We start from the raw sequence: 25930 nt of genomic DNA, 5'->3' as shown, positions 1-25930 counted from the left end.
GCATAAAACAAGCAGTCAAGGAGCCAAGAAAAGTAAAGCCAGAGGTATTTCAAAGTCTGGTCTGAACACACGGGTTACTTTCATCTTGTTTTTAATGTTATGATTGAGAACAGACTATTAAGGAAGCTAATACTGTTGCCCCTGAAAATGAGATAGGACTCAGGAGCGCGTATTTTCTAGCTAAAACACATCTGAGGAAAATCCCAAGTACCTGAATGTTTAGGTGACATTATCTGTTTCTGAACAGAGTTTTATGGAACCAGGCATGAAGGTGCTCACAGGCAAAGATTTCTGATTGTTTTTTTTCCTTGACAAAACTCACTTTCTTCCCTCTCTCTCCTACATATGCACAACCGAAGATGGAATACTGTGAAAAGAGCACACTGAGGGACACCATTGACAGAGGATTATACGAAGACACCAGTCGGCTTTGGAGGCTTTTCCGAGAAATTTTAGATGGGTTAGCTTACATCCATGAAAAGGTCAGCAAGTGTGACAGTTACAGCCTGTCTCTTACATATATGCTGTGACCTGTTCTATTCTATTCCATCCTATCCTATTCATTTTGAACTTCTGATTCTACGTAATTGCGTTTATTGGCGGTGCTTACTCTTGCAGTTACTATTCAGTTCTAGGGTTTTGGAAGATATTTTCATCAACTTTAATTTTGCAATTAATCGCTTCAGATTTTTTCCTTTTGTCATACAAAATTGCCTCCTTTTAAAAAATGTTGCTTTAGATAAGTATTAACACCAAGGATTGTTTGTAGCTTCTGGGCTAGCAACGACAGTCTTCAAAATTAGTCATTGGTGACTTAATGCAATAGATTTTCCACTGCTTATAGAATAATTAATATAATACTGTTTTTCGGTCTATTATAAAGATTTACATTTTGCATTGTGTTTATTGTTTCTTCTGTTATCAGTCTTTTTTTCTTGCTCTCCTGCTTTAACAGGGAATGATCCACAGAGACCTGAAACCTGTGAACATTTTTTTAGATTCCAATGATCACGTGAAAATTGGTGATTTTGGTTTAGCTACAGATCATCCAGCAAATGCAGTGAGTACAGCCAAAAGTGAATTAAACAATTAGCACTCGGTGTTGTAAAAACCTGAAAGATGAACACAGAAGATAACGATTATATTGTGAATGCCATAATCTTTACTGTGTGTCTCTTTTCCTCATTTCAGGCAGTCTCTAAGCAAGAAGAAAATCACTCAGATAGCTTTGCTAACTATGACCCATCAGGTTAGTATACACAGTAGCTTGTTCTAAATGATTTTAAGCAAACTCTTGTATGTAGAAATCTTATGTACTCTGTTATAACTTCCATTCTTTCTTCGAAAATAAAACGTGTTCTACAAATAAAATAAATGTTTGTTATAAATAAATATGTGTTTTTATGGGGGAAAAAATACAACTTCTAGATGGATGTGTTCCACATAATTTGGCAGTTTGGGCAGTTATCTGAACAAATTTGCTTCCACTACTTGCCTTCTGCCATTGATTGACGCTTTTATTATGGTGGGATATATGGCGATCCTGTATACCTGTCCTATCTGCATTTCTGTTCTCTGTATAGGATAATTTCAAGATTTGGGGGATTTTTGTTTGATTCCTTTTGGTTTTTTTGTTTGGCTTTAACACTTTCCATGTCGGGATGAATTTTGTGCTTTGAGAAAACTTTAGTATATCTTCTGTCATAACTTGAGTGCTTTGGAAGTGCAATGGACTTGTGCTGAGCTACTAAAATTCTGTAGAGCAATAGATAGGATGTAGGCAGTACAGACAGACATGTACATTTTATGTGTGAAGTTGAGAACTGTTTTGCAGTCTGCTCATGTTTGGGTATCTCTTATAACAATCTGCCTTCCATCCTGGAAGGAACGAGGACAAAAGATGATTGAGTTTTCTTGACTTTGATGCCACGTTTTCTGCTTTCTTGAAACAAATGCTTTCGTCTTTTGCTTTGTAGGTAATTTGACAGGGATGGTTGGCACTGCACTGTATGTCAGCCCAGAGGTCCAAGGAAACACAAAATCTACGTACAATCAGGTATGACTAGACTTACTAAAAGGCAGCATGGAATCTAAGGTAGTGGGTACAATGCAAGTCACTCATGCTCAACAGAGATGAAATCAAGATGGAAAAGGATATGGTGGGACTTTTGAGATGGAGGAATATTTCTCATTCACTTGCTTAAGAGTAGACTAAGGTAAAAGCATGCCTATGCTGTGGCCGTGGCTATGTGCAAGCAAGTTGATGTTGAAAGGAGGATCTTTATAAACGAATAGGTTAGAAATCGGAGAGTCTTTGCTGAAGAAAAACGTCATCATTAGAATTGCTCCTGGATTCCTAGATTGTCCTTTGAGGGGATGGCAGTACTTTTTTTTTTTTTCATTAGAGAGCATCCTGGTTATATGCACAAAGAAGCTGAATCTCAAAGCAAGAGTGCTTTAAAAGTGAACTAGAGTCCTTTATGTGAAGGCAGTGCTGTGAGGATAAAAGTAATTGAAGTCTAACAGGTCTTAATGGATTATGTCCCTTTAAAAAGTTAAACAGAAGAGCAAATAAAGGCCTTTCACGTCTTGTACTAAAACGTGAGATTTAACCAAAGCATTTTTTCTGCTGTCATCTTCCATGGAAATTTAAAAGAACTACTTGTGAATTTTATATTTTTTCTTCCCTAGAAAGTGGACCTGTTCAGTCTGGGTATAATATTTTTTGAAATGTCCTACCATCCCATGAGTACTGCATCGGAAAGGATCTTTGTTCTTGGTCAGCTAAGATTAGTAAGTACACAGGTATAAAGGATCAATTCTGAGCATCAAATAGCTTAAGAGAAGCAAAGATGGTTCCATGGAGAGTGCTTTACAAACAAAAGCAAAAACAAAAAAAAAAAAGTAGAAGGGAAGAATAATTGGAAGAATTGGAGCTCCTAGTGGCATTTCCTTAATGTACTTTGGATTTCTTAATGTTATTGCCATTAGTCACTGTTCTGTCTCAGTGAAATTAATTTTTCTATTGCAAGACACTAGAGGTGTAAGCTTCAACAATAAACTGATCATGGCTTTAGTACAGCTGGGTTTATACCCAGTGAGTTCTCAAGAACCAGTTTATTTGTTGTTGATAAGTGACTGAGGGTATGGATTGTCTGTCACAAACATCATACTTGCATTTCACTAACATTCCTTCTGTTAGCTCTTCAAACTAAATTTATCACGGGTTTTGTTTTGTTTTTTTTCTGTTTTTATTTCCCCCATGGTCAGTAACAGTGCTCAGTGTCTGTGAGACAGCTTGCACAGTGCTGTTCTAATTCAAATGCCGTTTGTTTGTTTTGTAGCCCAGTATTTTATTTCCTCAAGACTTTGATGAAGTCAAGCATGCAAAGCAGGTAATTTTGAAGACATTTTAACTAGTAGATAACCCTATCAAGAAACACTTGTTTTTTTCCCACTTCATTCTAAATTAATGATTCCTGCCAAACTGTTACTATCTGACATTAGAACAAAGAAAGAAAAAGATCTCAAAAGAATAATAAAGTTGTCATGGAAACATGCTTATCTACAGAATTCCCTAAGTGCAATCATGAAGAAATGCAGAATTTGCCTGCATACCTTTAAGACTCTGAGGGACAATTTTTACCTTTTAGACACAAAGTAATTGCAGTTGTGCTTTTTAACCCTTAAATGTTTGAAAGAGATCCGCGTCACGGAACAGGAAGAGAGATACAACATAAATTAATGCTCTAAGTTTGAATCCTTCTGCCAAGAGCTATTTTGGAAGCTTGATTCAACAGGTACTCAATGGATTCGAACAGTTTCTTTTTTTCTTTTTGTTTCATCTTATTTAGTTATGCCTCCATGGCAGAGGAAAGAAATGATAAGGTGCAGTGTAACTTTTTCTGAATCATCTGAGAAAATTTTTTCCTTGTGCAAATGGACTCCTTCTTTAACAGTTAGCATTAACTTTTTGTCTGTTTTGGTAGTGGAACAGCAGTCTGTCTCACTAAAGCCATAAAAATGTTTTTATCTTGCACAGTTTACTGAAATACACTGTGTAGTGTCTGTAACTCACAAACCTTTGTTATGCATGTGATTCTCTTTTCTCTTGATTTTGTTCATAGAGATGCCAGAGCTTGCATAACATAGACAATAAATGTCACGATGTGGTTTTTTTTCATCCCAAGAGATGTAAATGGACTAACAAATTTCTAACAGTTTGTTCTAGTAGTTCTTTAGTTAGGTAATACCACAACAAAAGATACTTGGAATAAGCAAAGAATTACCCAACCTAAAGATTCAAACCCCGATTTCCTTGTTTTTCCTGTATATTCTCAGTATCTTATTCCTGTGATGTACCTAAGAATGCTTATTTTAAACACTGATAGCATAAGAGAAACAATAAAATTTTGATTTAACTTGTAGAGATTGGTTATTACGTGGCTCTTGAACCATGACCCTGCAGCAAGACCAACAGCTGTGGAGCTGTTAAAAAGTGAACATCTTCCACCACCACAAATGGAAGAGTCTGAGCTTCATGAAGTGCTTCACCATACTTTAGCCAATGTGGATGGCAAGGCCTACCGCACTATGATGAGTCAGATATTTTCACAGCGCATCTCTCCAGCTATAGACTACACCTACGACAGTGATACGCTGAAGGTTTGTAGCTGTTAAGGGCTGTTGGGTTTTTGGTTTATTTCCTGTGTTGGATTTTTAAAAATCAACCACAAAAAAAAAGTTGTTATGGTTGACTGCAAAGCACACATGAGATAATTGCTTTATCTCTTAAAATCAACCTTCGCATGAGTAACTATTTAAAGCTACGCATTTGCAGTGTGGGGCCCACATAACCCGCTTAGTATTTAACCTTACATTGATTCTTCAATGAAGAAATAAGCTTTATTCTTAACCTCTCTTAAACTGATAGTACTTAGCATCTGATTGCCAACATAAATTGTTGGCTTTGAGTGTTTTCTCTTGTTCTAATGATGGTAACATAATCCTTTAAGTTCTTAAATCTTTGTAAAGAAGTGCAAGGTGACAGTAAAATAATGCTTTGTATAGCTATTGTTCTTTTTTGTTGTGGAAGCAATACAGTTGATTATAGCGAAAGAAGATAGTACAACATTTTTTACCTATATTAAGTGGAATATTCCTTGCATATAAATTATGTATGTACTTTTTATTTGTGATGGTTTCAGGGCAGTTTTTCTGTTTGGGCAGCCAAGATCCAGCAGCACGTGTGTGAGATTATCAGTCGGATATTTAAAAGACACGGTGAGCGTGTTTACAAAAGTTGTTCATTTCCCTTTTTCATGACTGAGTGGATTTAAGGGAAAGGAACGATTCTGCTATCACGAGTCACAGAGTTTGTTCAGTAGTTGGGTACTATTCAAAATTTTAAATTTTTGGCTGTTAACTTGAAGTCTGAATGATTTAAATTTTCCACAGGAAGAACAGTTAAAATCTTAATTCCATCTTCGAATGTATCTGGTTCTGATGAAGCTGTAGGAGCTTTCAGATGCAGAATGCTATGTTAAATTTAGATACGAATATGTGGATAGCCCTACAGTGAAAGACCAGACATCCATGTGACACAGCACCCTCCCTCTGAATGGAGCCACAAGGCAAATGGCCAAGGAAAGGAAGTAAGAACAGAGCAGCCATACAGTGGTGCTTTCATTGATACTGCTCTCAGAAATGATGTGCCCTTGGGAGACTTCCTGAGCCAGAGCTAGTGTCATGATCTTCAACAGTCTTCAGTGGTTTTTCTCTCTGTGACTTCATCTACTCATTAGTATTTGCTTCAAATTAGTTTTTAAAAAAGGAAGAAAACTCATGTACATACTGCCCCGTCTGAAATGTTTTATGTGGTGCTATTGTATGGTTTGTTGTATTTTCTATAAAAACGAGTAATCTTTAAAACAGAAACTGGAAGATTTCCTGGTAGATCACAATCTGATTAAACACCATCGGGGTTTCGCAGTAATAAAAGAAGAGAAACTGGGAAATATAAAGCCAAATAAAGATGAGTTACTTCTTTTCCCTCCATTAAAACTTATCAAACTTTCTAGCATTTATCAGCAGCTTGGAGATTAAAAGAGTGAAAAATTGTCAGAAAAGACAGGGGAGCTGGATGTATTTTCTGTTAGATTTTATCTGCCATCTGTAAGAGTAACTTGTATCTGGAGCTTTTTAAGTTTTTTCCCCCCAAGTATTTTTTCCATGATTAGTGATATTATCATTTATAGTAGAGTTTCAGTGAGGATTAGATTCAGATAGAACAGTGGCTGCACTCTGAGTGTGGAAGACTGAACATCAAAGTCTGTTTGATAGATTTCTTTAATAGATTTTCCTATTCCACCATTTAAAGACATCTAAAAGAATGTAATTTTAAAAGGTATTGATCACTGCAAAGTTGTTTATGAATTTGCAAAAACAGATGTTACTTCTGAAGATAATAGCATTTTGCTGGTTTTGTGTAGGAGCCATCAAGCTGCATACTCCATTGCTAATGCCTAGAAATAAAAAACTGTATGAACATAATGAAGCTTCCTATTTCATGGATCACAGTGGGATGCTGGTTATGCTTCCTTATGACCTCAGAGTAAGTATCATCTTCCTTGCTGGCAGTGCTGGGGTTGAAGATGGCTGTTTGTCCATACATTTAGCTCACTGAGTTTGGTTTAATGTGTGCACTTTCCCTAACTGCTGAAGCAGTACATCTTTCAGCATCTGTTATGTTTTTCTTAATGCTGCCCTCCTGGTTTTGACAGCTGCAGCCCTGACTGTTTAGGGAAGAGGTGCACTATTTCCTTTTCTCTTTTTTTAACCAAAGGTAAAGGTAATGCTACATTATAAATGAGGTAGATGTCACTGCTGCTTTTTTTTTCTTGTGCGTACTTGAGGCAAATAATTTTACCTGTGATAAATGAAAAAATATTCTCATCCCTTTCTTATTTGTATGTCTTCCTAAAGAGCATGCAACATTCTTTCCAATTTTATGTCCCTAACATACACAGTTAAGCATCATTCTCCTCTGAGAGGAACAGCATGTGTAGCTGAAATCTTACTATCCATGATTCAGCACTACTCAATTATAGGTAATACTGGTGTTGTTAATTGCTTTGCACTTAATTAAAACTTAAGTGCTTTAAGTTTTATTTTTGTGTTTATTACTGACAGGTAGATAACCTGACCTTTTATCTCTTACATTAATTTAACACCAGTGTGACTCCCCTTTCCTTTGCATTTAGAACATTCAGTTATACAGTGTGATTCACAGTTAAGGACACATGCAGTATCTACAGTATTTATCTCTCTTTTGGACTTTTTTGTTTTGGAAGATGTGTTGATCAATGATTTATTAAACAATTTTTTTTATCTTTCTCTAAACAACAAAATAGCTGACAGTACATTTTAATAGGCTTCAAGACAAGTTTATGATGTATTTTGTCCTTCTCCAAGCTGTCCTAGGAACATTTTTTTGTTTTCCGTTGTTTTTTTTCGTGTTTGTGTGGTTGTTTAAGACTTGCCACAAAGATGATTTATGTTTTTTGGCCATGGCAAATATTTATGGCATTATTACATGTGAGAGTAGAAATGCTGATTGCATGCTAGTAATTCACCTGCCTCGTAAGGACATCACTAGACCGCTTTTGTTTGAACAATTTCTATTTTGTTTTCCAGATTCCTTTTGCAAGATTTGTAGCTAGAAACAATATATCAAACTTGAAAAGGTAAGGGACGTGTGGATGTTGTGCAGAGATGCTGTGCTACATGACACTGAATGCTGAAGATGCTGATTTGTTCTTCAACGTTTCCCTCAGATACTGTATTGAGCGAGTTTTCAGACCTCGGAAGTTGGACCGCTGTCATCCCAAAGAACTTCTGGAATGTGCATTTGACATTATTACATCCACTGGAAATAGCTTTTTGCCTTTAGCAGAAACCATTTATGCAATTTCAGAAATCATTCAGGAGTTTTCAGTGCTACAGGTAGATTCTCTAATTGTACCTTTTGATTTATGGTTTTTTTTTCCTCTTTTTCCATCTCAAAATGTTAATGTAAGTTAATGTACAGAACTTTCTGCTTACAGGTTTTACCAATAGTCATGTGTAGAACATTGTTGTGTGTTTTCGTAGGTGAACATAAAATGATGCAAAAATGTGTGTGTGCATCAGAAATACTAACCGAGTCCCTACAGTGCCATTGAAATAGATCTGCCTTCTGTTGGGCAAGTAATTACTGTAGAATGGGGCAATCCTTGCCACTCTTCATTTATAAATGAAAGGTAAGGTGATGGAAGGAGAGGTCTGAACAGTTGGAGATGTTACTGAAGGTTTAAAAAACATCTGTGAGTTTTCTTTTTGCATGTGTGTTTTCCTTAGTGTTTAGGTAAATAGAAATGCTAATAAAACGTTCCTCGTTTTCTTCCTTTTCATTTATTTATTTTAATTATTATTATTTTTTGAACTCAGGAAAGAAATTACAGTATCTACTTGAACCATACTTCCTTATTGAAAGCTATACTTTTGCACTGTGGGATACCAGAGGATAAACTGAATCAAGTTTACATCATTCTCTATGATGCTGTGGTAAGATATGAATTATTAATCTAATCTTCGTAGACATAGATTAGGGTATCTTACTTAGAGGAGCCATCTCTAAAAATGAGTAACAGGGCATCGCCAGCATAACAAGGAACATCCTGTTAGATATAAAGGCTGCCTACCTTTGGGCAGTGAACTCAGATTAATATGTTCTCAGTTATTTCTGAATTTGGATGTTTTGAGATAATTTTTTAAATAAGTATTCATGTGGTAAATATTCACCTGTGTAGTTAAGAACTGGTAAAAATAAATGAATCTTAATATCATAGTGTATTTTCTTTCCACTTAATAAGCAAAGAAAATGGATGAAATTAAATTATTAAGGTAGTATTTAAATCCAAAAAAATGTCTATTTCATAATGCTTTATGGTTCAATTTTTAATTATTTAATTTTATTTGTTATCATTTTAATTAACACATGGGAATTCTTGTATTCACTTACGCAGAAGTGCTTTTCAACAGAAGTTTACATTTTTATACTTCTTCCTGTTCCTTAGACTAAGCCAAATATGGCCTCACTAAAACGTCAGTAGAAAATGTGTTACTTATCAGCTTTGCTTTTTTACGGTACGATTGAAGTTTGAGAATACAGCCTGTAATTAAAAGCATTGGAACCTTGTGTTTTAATTCTTCTCAGCAGTAATGTTTGCTGCAACGTACTTGCTCTGAATATGTTTGCACTTCTTTCTCTTGCAGACTGAAAAGCTAACTAAAAGAGAAGTGGAAGCCAAATTCTGTAATCTCTCTCTCACGTCAAATAGTGTGAGTAATTTTAAGTTGTTGTTAAATTCCCCATAACTTGCCATAAGCTACTTAAGTTTTACTTACTTTGAAATTTACTCAACCAGGATGAAAGAATCAATTGTTAAATCCGCTGTCCAGAACAGATTAATCTCTTTGAAAGTGGTTTGAGTTTGTTCTGCTCTCCATTGCAGTATGGCTACTTTCCATGTTACTCTCTTCTCTTAAACATATTTTTGAAACTGTGGTAATGAAAGGGTAGATGGAATTCCGTACAGTGACATGTAGTAAAACAGAGAGAAATTATAAAAAAAAAAAAAGTCAGCAACCGTTGATGAGTGTGCATACAGAAAGTTGTGTTGATTTCTGGATGCCCCAATGAGAGTTGTAAATGTCCATTCCTTTCCTCAACTCAGTAGGTAGACAAAGGCTGCTAGGTCAAACAAGCAAAAAAAGGCTGATATTTTACTCGAACAGACAAATATTTTCCATTTTTCTCAAAGTGTTCTGTTATGAGCACCTTCACTGGTGCTATTTGTTGTTTTTGTTTTTAGCTTTCTCGACTCTACAGGTTCATTGAACAGAAGGGAGAAGCAAGTAATGTATTTCCATTTTTAAACACAATGATAAAACAAAAGCCAGGCGTGACTCAGCTGCTGAAGCATGGCATGAAGGATCTAGAGGAAGTAATCGGTCTGCTAAAACAACTTGGAATAAAACTTCAGGTTTGTAGAAACACTTTGCTAATAAATCAGTTGTTTGTAGGCTCCTGGGCCCTGCAATTTATCACAAAACAAGCTAATGATATTTGAGAGTAGAAAAAGCACGCTGAAAGATCTTTGATGGCAGGTAATAATATTGATAGTCATTTTGGGAGAGGTGTTTGAAGAACAAGATCTTTTTTCAGTTGGAAGTCTCTGGCTCCATTTCTATCTAATTACAAACGGATTATCTTTCCAACCAAGATTGAAGCGTAAAGAAATGTTTTGAAATAAGCTATAAATATTTTTTAAATGCAGAAAGCTGATGCTTACTGATCATGTTCCACTTTCCTTATGGCTTGCTGTTTAGTTTTCTTGTGATGTGTTAAGCTTCAAGTATTGTTTCCTTACTTTTTAATTGTATCTTAATCTTTGGAGATAATCTTTCCATATGTCTTCTTATGTGAGAACAGTCTTGTTAGCGCATACATCTAATAGGAAATACATTACATTAACCAGTAATGGTAGAGGAATTGTTCACTTATGCATTTTTATTTTACAGATTTCCATAAATCTGGGACTAGTTTACAAAATACAGCAACACAACGGTATCATCTTCCAGTTTGTAGCATACATCAAAAGAAGGCAAAGAACTGTGCCTGAAATTCTTGCTGCCGGGGGCAGATATGATCATCTGGTATGTGTACATCTCTTAATGAATTTATAGGAAAAAAGAACACAAAGAAGTGAAAAATGAAAAATCTTTCTGACATTTTCCAAAGATAACTATTTGGTTCTTTAGTTTTGTCTTTTTTTTTTTTATCTTCAGATCCCACAGTTTAGAGGACCGCAGGCAGTAGGACCGGTGCCTTCAGCTGTTGGAGTCAGCATAGCTATAGATAAAATAACTGCTGCTGTTTCCAGTATGGAGGATACTGTAAGTTTGGTGCTGGGGAGATGGGAATGTTTGTTTGCTTACTTCTGACAGTAACTTACCTGTAACCACAGATGGGCAAAAAATAACAGATTCAGATGTGATCCAAAAAACCATTCTGAAACAGCAAACATCAAGTTGACTTGTTTTCTTCCATGTCTACACATAGCATTATTTAGTGAAGCAAGGGAACAGGCAATCTTCAGTTTTAGAACTTTTTAATGTAATGGGCCTTTCCTCAGCTTAAATGCTGTTTCAGATGAAAGAATACAACTGTAGATATTCAGCTATTCTTATTTTGCCTCTTCCAAGAAGGAACTTTAAGAAAATGGACTTTGGATGTCACACAATTTCATTTGGTTGTGGAATATGTTATTTCATTAACTATTTTTTTGTAAGAATAAATTAACATTGCTAAGTTCATTGGGAAGGGAAGAACAGAATAGGCTGGGAGGCTTTTGTAGGCTGAGGCTTTGCAGTTGCTTGTTGTCAGAGTAAGCTTCAGCACCTTCCACATGTGCTCCGGTGGCTTTAGAAAGAGGTGATCTAACACCTTTTGCAGGTTGTTACATTTTGAAAAATGCATCCTTCTTAGTTACTTTTAACTCCATTAATAAACTGGAAATGGTCTGGTGGCTAATATTGTCCCCCTTGTTCTTACTTTTCTTCCAGATTTCTGTCAGCTCATGTGACTTGCTGGTTGTAAGTGTTGGTCAGATGTCAATGGGGAGAGCTATCAATATTGTTCAGAAACTTTGGACTGCAGGAATTCCAGCTGAAATAATGTATGACTGGTCCCAGGTAGAATTTCTATCTACATGTATTAATTATGTTGCTGTTCTCTAAGATTAGCACAGGCTGAGACCATCCTTTTTCAATTTTTTAAGATTAGTTGTAATTGAATCACAAATTCAGAAAACTGAAAATGCAGGTTGCTATTTGGGTAGATTCTCACTGTCCTTGCATGCTCTTCAGCTACCAGACCTTTTAAAAATGTGTAGGAGAACTCCTCAGAGCACAGTGGAATTAAGTGACCTTCCGTGGTTATAAACTGAGTGTAGAGTCCAAGGTGTATTAGAATGAAGGGGGAAAGTCACAGAATAAATTAAATGAGAGCTAACTGGCCTAATTTAAGCATATTTTGTACCAGTGAAGGCAATGAAAGAGGTGATCTGAACAGAATGGATCTCCAAATAGACCTTGGTTGGTTCCAGTTATCTTCTAAATCTGTTGAAACACATTAAAGGCATTTATAGTCTACAGTGAAGGCAGCTGTACATTGCAGGCGTACATCCTTGCATCTTTACCTATGCTGAAAGGAGACTGGACTGCATTTCACTTATCTTCTGTTACTAATGATTCCTTTTGGAGGACAGATGGCAAAGAGGAAACAGTCATTTACCCCAGTGCTGCCTTGCTGAAAGGGCTGGATAGCTGGGAGCGGTGTTGTGCTGGTGAGCATGCCTTGCCCAGAAAGTGGATCCAACCAACGTTCTGTGAAGGAACTGGGACTGCAGGGCTTAGACTTACATTTTGCCTAGAGTATAGACTTAAATTTTGATTCTTAGAGAATGTTAGGTGAATGTATCCATGCAAAATTAAGTTTCATCTCCTGGACTTGTTAGTAAAGTTTTCCTCGCTCCGAACTTTTCATATTGAATGTAACTGCTGCATATAAAGTTATTGTAACTGAAGACGGGAAACTGATTATTTAAGTGATCAGTTTAAATTTGTTAAATTTGCATCCCATTCCTCTTTCCCTTTTCCTATTTCAGTCCCAGGAAGAACTGCAGGAGTATTGCAGATGTTCTGGGATTACATACGTAGCTCTTGTATCAGACAAAGAAGGAAGTCATGTAAAGGTAAGCGTGGTATCAGAGGACATTCAGTAGTGTTTCAGGTTGATAAATCTGTTCTGTATTTTTTATTTCTTAGGATCATGAACATTTCATTTTTCTATCAAATATTTCAGTAGATGGAATTCAAGTAAATGTAGATTTGGCTGCTAAGTACTAGAATGTTAAAAAAAAAAAAAAAAAAAAAAAAGGAAAAGCCCCAAACCTAATAAGTTCTTACTAATATGGTATCTGCACCTCTGAACCATTTTGTTCAATGTCATCTATCACATATGAGATAAAAGTAGATGAGATAGTTTAAGCTTTGGGAATGTGGAGTAGATTAGTTGGTTGAAAATATATAGAAGTCAAAGATTTAATGGACAGTGATTGATTGCTAATGATGACAGCTTCTTCCATTTGACTGCTTCACCTTTAATAGGTGAATAACCCAGTTTGGTCTTGAGACATTTATTCATATGCTGCTTTAAGAAACAACATTAAGACTCACTGAAATACATCATAGGTGAAATCCTTTGAGAAAGACAGACAGACGGAGAAAAGGATTTTTGAATCTGACTTAGTAGATCACCTGGTCCAGAAACTGAAAACTAAAATCTGTGATGAAAGATGTAGTAGGTAAGTAAAAAAAAATTCTTCGCAAAGTAAAGACATAAATATGGTTTTCTTAATGAAATAATTATATACTCAGTTAAACCTTGGTAGTACTCAACACAGAACATGAGCTTTACTGATTTCTTTCTGATTTTTTGAGGGGAGAAGAAAGCAAAAGGCTTAGCTACAGAATTTTATTATTAAGAGACTGATTTCCCTAGAAGCTGTTATACTGAAACATGGTTAGTGCTTCTCAAATTAGAAGACTATGTATGTATCCATCCAGCTCAAATGAAACTAAAACAGCAGTATCATTTGTATGGCAGGACTGCCTGCAAGTTCCCATTACTGACTAGAAGTGATTTACATTCATGCACTCTGTAATTGAATTTAAGCAGCAGGTCCCTCTCATTTTGAGGCAGTGCTAATAGGGTAAAAATGAATGTGTGACTCCAGCACAACTGCATACCTAGACTGGCACACGTGAAAGTAACACCTGGCCAAGACTCAGGGTGTGCAGCAGGACTGTGTGTCTTTGCTGAAATTACTCTTTGTTGTGCTGAACAGCAATGCAGAAATCACAGGAAAGGCAACAGTTACACTGCTGTGCACAAGCAGTAGAGCTGTTACGCATAGACTTTATAAAATATATGCTGGAACACTGATTTATACATTTGTATTACATATATGTACATGTGTATGTAAATACGGTAGTGATAGCAGGAGGAGTGTCTGAATTCTAGTTTATATGAATAAGCCAACAGATTGGATATCCGTAATATTTCTGAATTAACGGTAGAGAAAATCTTTAAGCTATGAAATGCGTAACTCAAAAATGTTGTGTACAGGTGGATGACATCTGCCCACCTCCTCATTCTTCCTTTATCTGGCCTCTGCCAGTTGTGGCATTTTGCAACTAACCTCGTTCTCATGTGTTTTGGCAGATCTGTAGGATCTATATATTCTTTCATGCTGTGAAAGAAAAGCATACTTTCTAAAGACTACCTTTAGATCCTGGGAGCAGAATACAGAGAAAAAATCATATTTGGTAATAATAAAAATGCAACAATTACAATCATAGTAGTACTGTCAAAGTAAATGGATCCAAATAATCAAAAGTTTATTTTGATTTGTAAGATCTCAAGCGTAAATACTGCTTTGGTATTCTGGTATCACCAGTATCAACTCTCAGAAATCTGAGTTGATTAAGTTAACGATTTAGAGACAAAATTTTCTTAATATATTCTAGCATTAGGATCTAAATCACTCTTGAATCGTGGGCAGCACAGCTGTTTGTAGCTAAAGTTAACACAAAGGTTGCTGTGCTGTTGACAAGCAGTAGTCCAATACAATAGCAATACAGTCATTTGTCGTTTGCTGGGCCTGATGCATCAAATTTGCTAATGTAATCCTGTATGAGTTCCTGTCTGTTCCAGAACAAAACATAAATTTATCTGTTGGAATGAAATAAGTGTGCATGAACCACAGCCTGAAACCATGTGTTATCAGAGCATGCCTTCATTATTGTTAATTTGTTTCCTTAACTGTCCTTGTTAACTTTCAGAGAAACCTCAGATAACCTCTCAGTACCAAACCAAAAGGGATCATTCGCTAATAGTTCAGGTATTTATTCTCCACTTAATAAATCACTGAAAATGATTTCTCTTTGTGTTGAGTTCTGTTAGAAGATCTTGCTGGATCATACATTCTGCAAGTATTGCCAAGGTCAGCATAGGGACACATTTTCTAGCAGTGCATCTTCTCAGAAACACTTCCCCCTACTCTCAAACATGTTTCAAAGTGAATTAAAACAAACTTTCTCCTGGGTCTGTGCATTAAATCGTTTCTTCAATCTTATAATAGCTTTCCTTTGTTGATAACTGTGTATACTAAGTTCTTTTATAAATTCTGTAAGCCATTTGGAACCTTTTAGTACAGCACTTTCTTGACATAAGATATCAAATTTTTATTCACATCAGCCAGCCTTTCACAGTCATAGGCATGCATTTTGAGAACGTATATGCTTATTTCACCTCCAATGGGCTTGATTAACTGTACTTTTTAGCAGCTTTTTAAATCCTGCACTACATGTTAAGCTTATTGGTGAATTTTCTGTTTCTCGCTACTTTTTTTTCCTATTATGAGAGAATATAATGTAAAACTCTACATTTTAGGTGCATTTGAGTCGCATGGAACTCTTGTAGTGCCTAATGTCAGTGTTATAGCTCCTGAGAAGTTATCTGCCAGTGCCAGACGTCGCCAAGAAATTCAGGTACACGTGTGCCCAATAAGTATAAAGAATTAAGCCTCTGAAATACAGTATTATCGTAATGTAAAAAGATTGCACGATGTGACAATACAATTATCAGTCTGCTTACTTACAGTGAGTGGCTTCAAGATATTAGAGTACAGAAGACAATATTAATGTAAGGCTGCAAGTGTTTCTATAAAATGCTACCTTTGCAAAATTATCGTAGCTTGCTTGCTAGCTGTATAGCTGTGTACGTATAGATACTTGATGTATGTAAGTATGAAGAAGAGCGAGCCATACTGTGCTGTGCCCTGCAGTCATAGGTTCTCACCTAATGGCCAGAAAGGCAGCTTGTAACTTCATATACCAGGCTTCACAACCTAATGTGCAGCCCAGTCTGCTTTAGTGCAGTACTGCTACTACCAAATCTGTATCATTACAGCAAGATTGTTCAGCCCCAGTCTCCTTCCTGTCTATTTATCAAGGTTTGGTGTGGATGTTACTGAAAGTGATACTGACGGTGAATTTTAGTTTAAATGTGTAGTTCTGCATCTCATGCTAGAAGCAGCCTCTTCTGTTCTCATAATCTATGAAACAGAGAACAGTTGTTTTCAACCTGGGTCACAAAAGCAGTGAATTACTTTTGGCCATCTTTTGTTGACAGGTGCAAACAAGACTGCAGACATTTGTTTCTAGCTTGCAACAGAAAACAAGTGAAATTGAGATTTTGGCAGTAAGTATTTTGGCAAAAGCTTGAATTAATTTCAAATCTGTAATCGAATTCAATGATGCATCTGGAAGAAATTGCTACTACAAGCCTTGCATTAGGGACAGCAAATTAACCAAAGAAACTCTTGGCCACGTTGTGCATCTTTAATCCTTGAGAAGTATCTCAGACTGTTTGTAATGTCCAATTGTACACACCAAAATGGAACAAGTACTTAGTTGTAAGGTCTTAAGCTGTACTTATCCTGTTGTGGTAATTTAGTAACTTGTTCCTGCCAGATTTGTTCTTACAGTTAAACTGATCCAGCTGTTGTATATGGCTTTCAGACTTTGGTGTATGCTTTTCAAGAAAAAAGTACTTCCTATTTGCCTGCACCTGTATGGAACATTCCATTATGGAATCTGTCTTTACCAGTTTATTTTAAATGCTTTGTATATTCCTAGCACTGTCAGCATGAGTGCTTCTTTGGAATTGAAAAAGTGACTCCCCTTACTGCAGCTAATCTCCAGTTGGCAAACTGATGATAGAAATGTTAAATATTTGATTTCTTGATATTGCTGCAGGTAGATCTGCCAAAAGAAACTCTGATACACTTCTTATTATTAGAGGTAAGCAATTAAGTATTGTAGTTGAAACTCTAGTGGAAGTGTAGGTTAGATGAACGTACAATTTGCCTGTTGTATTTGTTCTCCTTTGAAGAATTTGAATTAGGCTTTAAAACCTGAAAGCAATTTTCTACCCAGAGAGCTTAACTGAGGCTAGAAAAACCTTTTTGGAAAATGCTCAAGTTACACAAGACACCATTAGGAGATCCTAATCCAAAGCTATGGATTTTTCCCAGAAGTTATCTGAAATCCAAACTTGTGTATTTTCCAAAACATGTAAGTTTTAACTTGCAGTCTCAGCAAAGTTGTTTCTTTCTTGAAGCTGTTTATGAAGGAGGACCCAAAACACAGAGGCAGTTGATACGAGTACAGCAGCTGAAACTTCTTTTCTTAGTAAAGCCAAGAAAAACAGAAGATGTATAAGTATTATATAGGCCCCTTTAACAATTCAGAAGCTATTTGATTAGGAAAAAAGAATGCTGTAGACAAAGCAGTGGCTTTGAAGTCAGAAGTTCTTAACTACAGTTGGAGACCTCTCCATCTTCCCCAAAAACACAAATGACATCCTGCCTATAGAAGGATGTAGATCTAGTACTCCTTTTAACGCCTCCCACAACGCTGCTCTGCTCTGAAGCAGTGCTCACACAGTCATCAGACTTCAGTGAAACATAAGAACATGTCAAAATACCTATTTCACCCAGTCTTCCAAAACATGGAGATAGTTTATCATCTCTCGCTTCAAAAAAGGGAACAGGCACATGATCAGCTTGTATCATTCAATTTTCACTGCCCTTATGCTAAAATTCTCATGTTCCATCCAGCACTGCTAAAAGGACAGAGCTTCTTTGTTTGCTGAACTGTCTTTCTTAAGCAATCACTGAAAAGCCTCATTCTTAACACCTTTTCTTAAACAATAAAGGCAAGTAGCATTAAATTACATTTAAATCCTTTTAATACCCTGTTTGATTAAGGAGAATTGACATTACACTGTTCAGAACACTGCATCCTTCCAAGAGAAGCACTTCCTTCACTAGAGAATACTACAGTTTCTTGTCATTTTATTCCTTAGTTTGATGGAGCCAGACATGCCTTTGATGCTACTGTAAGACAACTGATGTCACGATGGCCAAAACAGAGATGTTCATACTTGCAAGCAATCTGTGATGAAATTTACAGTATCAAAATGGAGAAGAGGTAAATCTAGGTTCTTAAAGGTGCATGAAATATCCCATCGATTTCTGCATTTCAGCTTCATCTAATAAGCTGCTCTTCATTTGTTCTCCCCTTTCCCTCTCCCCAAGTACAAAAAAGAAATATTCAGGCCTGTTTCTTTAAGTGCTATTTTTGGCTAACAGGAAACAAAATGGGGGGTTAACACCATCTAATCCTCACTTCAGGTAATCTAAATTCTACACTTCGTAAGCCTTTTCAAGAAATTCTAAACTGCACTCATTTATTTATTTTGTTGCTTTCTTCAAACTGAATAGTAAATACAAATATGTTCAAGTATGTTTCCACTACTTGTTTCCACAAGTGCACTGTGACCCTCTTTCCTTGTGGGTGGGACTTCTGAGTTCCTCCTGTTTTGAAAGAATACAATTGGAATCTGACACAAATTTAAAAAGATTATTTTTGTTTCCTTTGCAGGGTTCCTGTGCTCATCCTGTACAGTTACCGAGATGAATGCAAGGTTTTGTTTTAGTGCTCAGAGCATCTTTTATGGGATGCTCTTACTAACAGACAACAGTGTTTTCCACAAAGGAATTTCATGTGTAATATAAGCTGTAAATTTATTCCAAGAAATGGAAATAAATGTTTTATAGGTATTAAAGAAGCAGTCTGACTACAGCCAGAGATATGTATTACTGTGTAATTCTTGCTCCCTTACAATGGAAATTAGCAGCTGTGTAAGTGTAAAATGATTTACTTAAATTCAGCTTAGAATGCCATTTATGTCCTTATGCAGCAATGCTGAAATGAGAATCTCAGTTCAAGGATTAGAGAACATGATTATCTTCCACTGTAAATGACTTTTGATGAAGAACTTTTGGGTAATAAAAGGTTTGACTACTGAGCCTTTCTGAAATATGTATTAGGAAGTTTTGTCTTTTTTTAATTCATCTTAAATCTTTCTGTAAAACATAGTAGCTGAATTCATAAAACATATGAAGCTGAATTGCGCAAGCCTGGCTGCCTACATCCATCCTGCCCCCACACTTCCCCATTCAAAACAAACAGCTGCTTCATGGGAGACAGAACTTAAACCCTATGCAGAAAAACTTATTTTAAACCTGAAGGTCCTGAAAGTAAGACTTCAGAGAAACCTGACATACTTAGAAGCGTAACAGAAGTTTTGAACTAGCAAACTTAAGTTTAGAATCCACATGAAGAAAGCCTTTGAATACATAATGATTAAAGGAATCTTAATTTCTTTTTGAAGCTACAGCTTCCCAGTCAATGCTGTTTCGAATTACTAGTGTGTGTATTTAAAACTAAGCTGCACTACCAACACATCAGGAAAAATAAGCTGAATAAATGTAAGGATGAGTAACAGCCTTAGTTGCTGTATATAATGCATTATATGTCACATCAATCTCAATATACCAGAGTGAATATGCAAAAAAAGCAATCTATGTCTGGACATACACTGGTGTTTAAGTAACTTGTTCCTGCTTCTTAAAACAAACGATTGTTCTCAGCACTGAAGGTCGGTGCATTAAGAAATACCCACCTATTCTGCCTTTTTCTCACAGCGACAAGGAGGGTGAAATTAGAACATATAAAGATGTAAGGTCAATGACAAACCAGCCCAAAAACCTCTGAGAACTGTGAGGTTGCAACAGCAACATAAAGTAACTCTGGCAGTACTGGTCCTGAAGTCACAGATAATGGGATAATTCCTAGCCATTCACCAGACAAGTCACATCAGTCGTTACAACTAAATCCATTTCTCATTGTGTTTAATAGGAACAAGTAAGTATTCATCTTTTACATCTGCTCATATGAAGGAGTTACTTTACGATGTGAAAATGGGGAAATCCAGATCCCTGAATATGTTGAAGGATGAAGCCTTAAAAAACAAACGCTCAGGTGACACAAGCATTCTTAAGCTATGTTGAAGGAACCATGATGCAGTATCCTGCCCTGCCCTCCCCGCCCCAAGCCAGGCTCAGCACAGCTGGGTCAGCATGGAGAAAAGGCACAGCTGCTAAGCTCTGTGGGAGCTCAAACACATTCTGGCTGCCTTACAGACATCTGTACTGCATCGTGTAAACAAGTCCCTCAAAATAAGACAAACAGGAAAGCTGCTGTTCCTGGTAATAGGTTGGCACCTGCTTTCCCTGGTATTACTGCGGCTTATCTATAAAACTGGGCATCTGTCACCAAGACTCCTGTTCCAGTCTCACTTTGCTCATGGTGCTGTGCATTACTCTTCACCCGTTATTCCCTAGATGGGTTTTGCACTGCCCACTTGTATAATACAAAACATACAGCAGTATAAGTACAAAACTAGTTGGCAGACGAGTGTAAAGCTATTCTGGTAAAATCTTGTAAATACTCCTGCCATACAACAATCCACAGAAAGCACCTTCTGCCTTTCAATTTAAACAAAAGTACTGATCACATCCCAGTATCCTGCTGGAAAAGAAAAGCCAAAGACAAGTGGTAACTCAAAAAGAAATGGACTTTGCTTTGAGCAAGGGTCAAGTCTATTACAGTGATGGTAGGACACTGTCCATCACTGCGTTGCTTTACTCTTCTTGTTTTTGCTTTTCTTGTCCTTTTTCTTCAAGCCATCCATGTTAGCTCTCAGCAAATTAGAATACGCCTGAAACAATAATTAGAACCATTAAAAGAAGAGATACTTCAAGTATATGCTAGTTTACATACTGTTCATGGATGTGTATCTTCATTTTCTCAGTGACAGACAACCTTCCTCTACTACCCTGGGAAACTTGTTTCTAAACCAATGTAGAAAGTTAGATAAAACCACTGAATTGTTTTACATGGATGGATGTGTGCAGTCTGAGATTAATCTGTATGCCAGTGCAATGCTGAACCAACCTGGCCCCAGCTCTCCATTGCTCCTACTGCCTACTCCCCAATACCTACAGAAAAGGAAAATAGAAGGCTTGCAAAACTTACCATCTGGAATTTATTTACTTCCTTTGAGCTCACCTACAAAAGTAATACCAGAGGTTAACCAAGAGAGCACTGGCTTCCATTACAAGCTATCAGTACATATTCACCCACCAGTAGCTATCTCTTTTCACAACATCACGTATATGTACATATACACATAGGCTGTACTGACATGCCATAATACTTCACTGACATAGAAAACTGAAAACACTCCTAATTAGATTAAAGCAATCCTCGGAAGGCTGTCCTTCCCAAATCCACTCATTTTCACATAGGAAAGAGGTGAAGAAACATTCTAGTAAAGAATATTTGCTTCTACTATGAGGCCACGCTTTAATTGTAGGTGGAAACACAAATCCTGGAATGAAATGCTATAGCCCAGATTCTCTCAATTATTTCTAAAATTAATGCTTTCCCTTAGATTACATCACAGAGGACATTTAAAGTCAGCTAAAGCCTTTCCCAATCTCTTATTCAAAATAAACACATCAAGTCCCCAACTTCAAAAGTTAACATTTCCTGAAATACAAGAAGCTCTGTAAATGAGGGAGGGGGTAATTTAAACAAACAAAGAAACCTAGGCACGCTAAGTAAGATTGAGCCTTCAAAGCGTCTGCCCCATACCACATATCCTTGACAAGAAACAAGAATCCTTTTTCTACTATTTCAGTCAAAGAACATTTCCCTATTTCCTGGCTGCTACAGTAATGCCAGGCCTACCTTTGTTAATTCCATCAAGCTCTATAAGAAGCTGCCTCCATCACCTGAGCTTGACTGTAGGACCTTTCTCCCTGGAGCCATGGCATTTTTCTCACCCTGCAGGTTTCATCACTGTCCCGTGGCTTTCTGCCCACACCATCCTCATCTCTCTAGAATCAGTTTCCCCTCTCCCTCCCTCAACACCCAAGGTTGTGGAAAACAGACACAGTCCTTTCCTGCTTGCTCAGCAATACCATTTTGAAGCAAAATCTGGTAAAGAAAGTACAACTAAACAGTTGTCCTATCCGTAATATGCTTAGTAAATGTAACGTTTTGGCATCCCAATGTCAGCTGTGCCTTCAGTTCAGTGTTGCATAAAAGCCAAGCAGGGCTGCTCATCATTCTAACACAGAGCTGTCACTCACCACTGTGCTGATTTTCTTCTTTCCATCAGTAGCTCTTAGAAGACACTTATTGTCTGCTGGCTCAAAACTTTCTACGTGGCCTTTGCGTGGAACTGGTTTTGTTCGACCATCATCTGTATTGGCAAATAGAGAATGTTTATTCACATTTCACTAAAATCATGCGATGCCTGTTGACCTGAGATGCTAAAAATTGCTCATGAGATCAGTAAAACACCTTGAAATTTAAAACAGCCTCAAATGAATGAAAATTTTTCAGATCCCTCCCTCTGCAATTGCAGAATGGTCCACCACATAAACTGGTTCTGCCTGAAAAGAAAGCCAAGAAAAATATGCAAGCTCTCCTACAGACACGCTGTATGGGCTGCTTATTTCAGCAGCACCAGGCTTCAAACGTGATTTAAACTACGGCCCCGGGTACCTATTGCAGAAACAGCACGGCCCAAACGGGGAGGAATCTCAGATCACAGCCTGCCCACCCTTCTCGTGGGAGCAGGGCCCCTCGAGCTGCCACCACCTCGCCGTGCCGAACCTGCAAGGTCTCCAGAGCTGGAAGACCCGCCACAGCCCTGAGGAGGTCACTCCAACCACCCGCTGTCCTCACAGCACGGAATTTTCCTCTCACATCCAGTTGCAACCCACCAATAACTATCGAGAAACTTAAGAAAGGTTAAGAACGTTTTAATTCTCCGTTTCCAGAAGCCTAAGAGCTTCCAAATAGCGCCTAACAACCAGAAAGCCCCCACGCTGCCCGCAGCTCGAAACACAGCCGCAGGGTACCGGCTCCGTCGGCGTGCGCCATGCCGCTCTCGCCAGACGCCCCAAAGACGCCCACCCTCTTAACGCAGCACCGATTTAAACCGGCACCTCTTAACGCCGCCGCAGCCACACCGAACACTTACATTTCTTCAGCGTTATGAAAACGCTCCCCGAAGTCCTGCACTTCTGGAAGAGTCTCGTCAGCTCCGTGAGGAACTGCAACACAAGCACACCACACCGCCTGGCTGAGGATTCTGCCGCCGGCCCGCTCGCCCAGAGCCGCGCGCACAGCCCCGACCGGGGGGGGCCGGGCCTGGCGCGTCCCGGGGTCCCGCCCGGCCTCCTCCCGCCACGGCCGGCACGGGGACGCCTCGAGCGGCCGGTGACCGGCCGGAGTCCCGCGCGCCGGGCCCCGAAGCCCCGACCGTGCGGCTACGCGGCGCGGCCCCACCTGCTCGCTCTCCAGCAGCACCATCGCCCCGCTCAGCTCCACGCCGCGCAGCCGGGCCGGAAGCGCCGCGCTCGCTCACTCACTCACGCACGCGCTCGGAAGCGCATGCGCGGTGCGAGGCGGAGCTACGCGCACCCCACCCTTCCCTCCCGCCGTGGGAGAGACCGAGTGGGCCCGGCGTCTCGCGCACGGGGGGCGGGGCCGGCGCCGACCGCCTCGCGAGGCCCCGCCCCGCCGAGGGGAGCGCCACGTCAGCCACGCGCCGCCGCCGCCACGTTCCGGCGCGGCGTCTGCGGCGCTGCGACGGGCGGCGCTTCGGCTGCTGGCGCCTCGGCCTGCTGGCGTGGCGCTGCTGGAGCGGGCCGTGCGAACGGCCGACCTTAGGGGGGAGAGTCGCGGGCTGGGGCGACGGTGAGCGGCGGTCTAAGGCAGCGCGCGGTCTCGGGCCTCGCAGCTCTCGTCCCGCGGAAAGGCGATTTGTCGTCCCTCCCCACGGCCACAGATGTGGAAGGAATTCCCTACAGACGGATAGAAAGGAGATGCGCGGGTGGCTGCTCGGCCCCGGCAGCGGGCGCTGATCCCTGCACACGGCGGTGCTGCGGGAGGGCCGCCGTGCCTCCTCGCGTGGTCATCCTCGGGGGGGTCGTTACCCAATACATTAAAAGCACAACAAACAAGCAATTTAGAACCGGAGTCCCGTCCCCAAAACGTCCGCTCTGTTGTCGGCAGTCGCTCGCTGTCTTCTTGCAGACAAACCGCGAGGCAGCAGAGGGCGCTATGATCGCGCACAGCCGGCGTTGCGCAGCAGCCATCACGGCACCGCCGCAGTCGCCCGTACGGGAACTCCGTTCTCACGGCGGCCCGGCAAGTGCGCACGTCCAGCGCTGCCGTTCCCTCACCGTGGATGGCCTTATCCTCGTCGTGTTTTCCCACGTGTGACAGCTGAGAAGGGAAGGTTTCAGACATACAAATTCACCTGTGAGGAGCTTATTTTGCTTAAGTCTTCCTGAAGCTGACATTCTCAGGAGACACAACCCATGCTGTGCTCAGAGGTGTGGACAGGCCAAAGCCCTGTCCGGGCTCAGATGGGGATGGTTCCTGCCCCTGCAGCCTGTATCCACAGTGAGCCGAGGCAGCCGCTGCAAGGAGTCTCTGCAGGGATGCGCTGCCTCCAGTGCTGCCCATTTGGGGAGCGGGCACAACGAGCTCCTCATTGGAGAGGTTGTCATGGTTTGATTTTCAGGAGAGACCTGAATGAGAATGATGCAGTTGTGTTGCAGATTTTTATAGGCAGCTTGTGAAAACAAAACAGAAATGGAAATACTAAAACAATTGCAACATACTCCTCCTTGGAAACTACCATGGCCACAGAAACCGAAAGGCAAAAGAAACTTCACTCAGCTTGCCAAAAGAGAAGAAGGGTGGTCTTGTAGCTGAAGCACAGGGATTATAGCCCTCATCTGAATGCTGACCCCTCCGTGCACCAGTGAGTTCTTGTTCTTCTCCTCACTTTCCTGTACCACTGCTCCTCTCTCCTGAAGACAAGGGCAGATGCATGTTTACTCTCTCTTCATCTTATGCAACAAAAACATTTAATGTTGTGGGATGAGCACAGTTTTCCCCCATTTTGCATGAAAATCTCAACCTGATGTTGGGAGCTGCCATAATTGTTTCCATTTTAACCTAGCTATCCAGGCAGCAGTAGCAGTGCAGCTACCGTATCAGGGGCTGTACAGTTCTTTGCAGGAATTTGTAGTGCCAAAGGCTGTGATAGCAGTGTATGCTGGGAGAAGGGAGGAAGGGAAAACCTCTATGAAGCAGAACTTTTCTGCAGACAGACAGACACTACTAATTCAGGAAGGAGAGTAAGTATTTCAGAGCAGAGGAGCAAGAAAAAGAAACCACAAATGGAAAGAGCACACATTCCAGACAATGGGAATACAGAGAAGGCGGGAACAACTGTTCAGAATTCATTGAAGACTAATGTGTGTTTCCAGCATGCAACTTACTGCATGCATTTAAAACATGAGAAAGGTTTAGGAATGCATGTTTTTGGAAGGCCCTTGTCTCATGATAGTTAATGTACCAAGATATGGGGGAAAAAAAGGAAACAACCTGAGAAATTTGCACCCAGCATTCTGATTGTTCAGTTCCTCTTAGCGTTGCTTGGTGCCCGTAAAATACAGATTACGGGCAGAGGAACTCTACCATCTCCTGTTCTCCACACAAGCACTCATGGATGTTCACATGCCATAGCCATCATTGCTATGCAAGACTCCTGTCTGTTCACAATGTACTGAGATTGCTTTTGTACAAATTGAAAGGCCTTCCCTCTTAATAGGGGATTTTACTGCTATGATATAGAACTCGAGAGACTTGTATAAAGTTTACATTTTTCAAATGTATTGTTTTATCAGCAATTTTTATC

At 39.3% G+C, this 25930-nt stretch overlaps 2 protein-coding genes across 2 annotated transcripts in view; one reads left to right on the top strand and one right to left on the bottom strand.

Annotated features, from left to right (window-relative positions):
- EIF2AK4 (eukaryotic translation initiation factor 2 alpha kinase 4) overlaps positions 1 to 19114 on the top strand; it is a 32849-nt gene extending 13735 nt beyond the window's left edge. Inside the window, exons 15-39 of the mRNA XM_042815114.1 lie at positions 360 to 482; positions 956 to 1060; positions 1192 to 1249; positions 1977 to 2056; positions 2692 to 2793; positions 3345 to 3395; positions 4429 to 4665; positions 5208 to 5283; positions 6492 to 6613; positions 7696 to 7745; positions 7836 to 8004; positions 8488 to 8604; positions 9316 to 9381; positions 9915 to 10085; positions 10624 to 10758; positions 10891 to 10998; positions 11668 to 11796; positions 12771 to 12857; positions 13357 to 13469; positions 15010 to 15068; positions 15620 to 15717; positions 16361 to 16429; positions 16987 to 17031; positions 18098 to 18222; positions 18676 to 19114. Coding sequence (XP_042671048.1) covers positions 360 to 482; positions 956 to 1060; positions 1192 to 1249; positions 1977 to 2056; positions 2692 to 2793; positions 3345 to 3395; positions 4429 to 4665; positions 5208 to 5283; positions 6492 to 6613; positions 7696 to 7745; positions 7836 to 8004; positions 8488 to 8604; positions 9316 to 9381; positions 9915 to 10085; positions 10624 to 10758; positions 10891 to 10998; positions 11668 to 11796; positions 12771 to 12857; positions 13357 to 13469; positions 15010 to 15068; positions 15620 to 15717; positions 16361 to 16429; positions 16987 to 17031; positions 18098 to 18222; positions 18676 to 18730 — 2550 coding nt within the window. The 3' untranslated portion in view covers positions 18731 to 19114. The remainder of the gene's footprint in view (positions 1 to 359; positions 483 to 955; positions 1061 to 1191; positions 1250 to 1976; positions 2057 to 2691; positions 2794 to 3344; positions 3396 to 4428; positions 4666 to 5207; positions 5284 to 6491; positions 6614 to 7695; positions 7746 to 7835; positions 8005 to 8487; positions 8605 to 9315; positions 9382 to 9914; positions 10086 to 10623; positions 10759 to 10890; positions 10999 to 11667; positions 11797 to 12770; positions 12858 to 13356; positions 13470 to 15009; positions 15069 to 15619; positions 15718 to 16360; positions 16430 to 16986; positions 17032 to 18097; positions 18223 to 18675) is intronic.
- On the bottom strand, positions 10586 to 23594 carry SRP14 (signal recognition particle 14). Its single transcript, XM_042815115.1, has 5 exons — positions 23503 to 23594; positions 23195 to 23267; positions 22296 to 22408; positions 21175 to 21207; positions 10586 to 20857 (listed from the first exon to the last, which is right to left on the bottom strand). Exons 1-5 carry the CDS (start codon positions 23524 to 23526, stop codon positions 20768 to 20770), a joined length of 333 nt encoding a protein of 110 aa, XP_042671049.1. The 5' UTR covers positions 23527 to 23594; the 3' UTR covers positions 10586 to 20767.
- Between the last annotated feature and the right edge of the window lie 2336 nt (positions 23595 to 25930).

This window comes from Centrocercus urophasianus, unplaced genomic scaffold (genome assembly GCF_019232065.1).
Source record: "Centrocercus urophasianus isolate 14NV4802_14NV808 unplaced genomic scaffold, USGS_Curo_1.0 seq_14, whole genome shotgun sequence".
In the NCBI taxonomy this organism is placed as follows: Eukaryota; Metazoa; Chordata; class Aves; order Galliformes; family Phasianidae; genus Centrocercus; species Centrocercus urophasianus.
The sequence above is the reverse complement of the archived record's forward strand: the minus strand, read 5'-3'. Positions and strand labels throughout refer to the sequence as shown.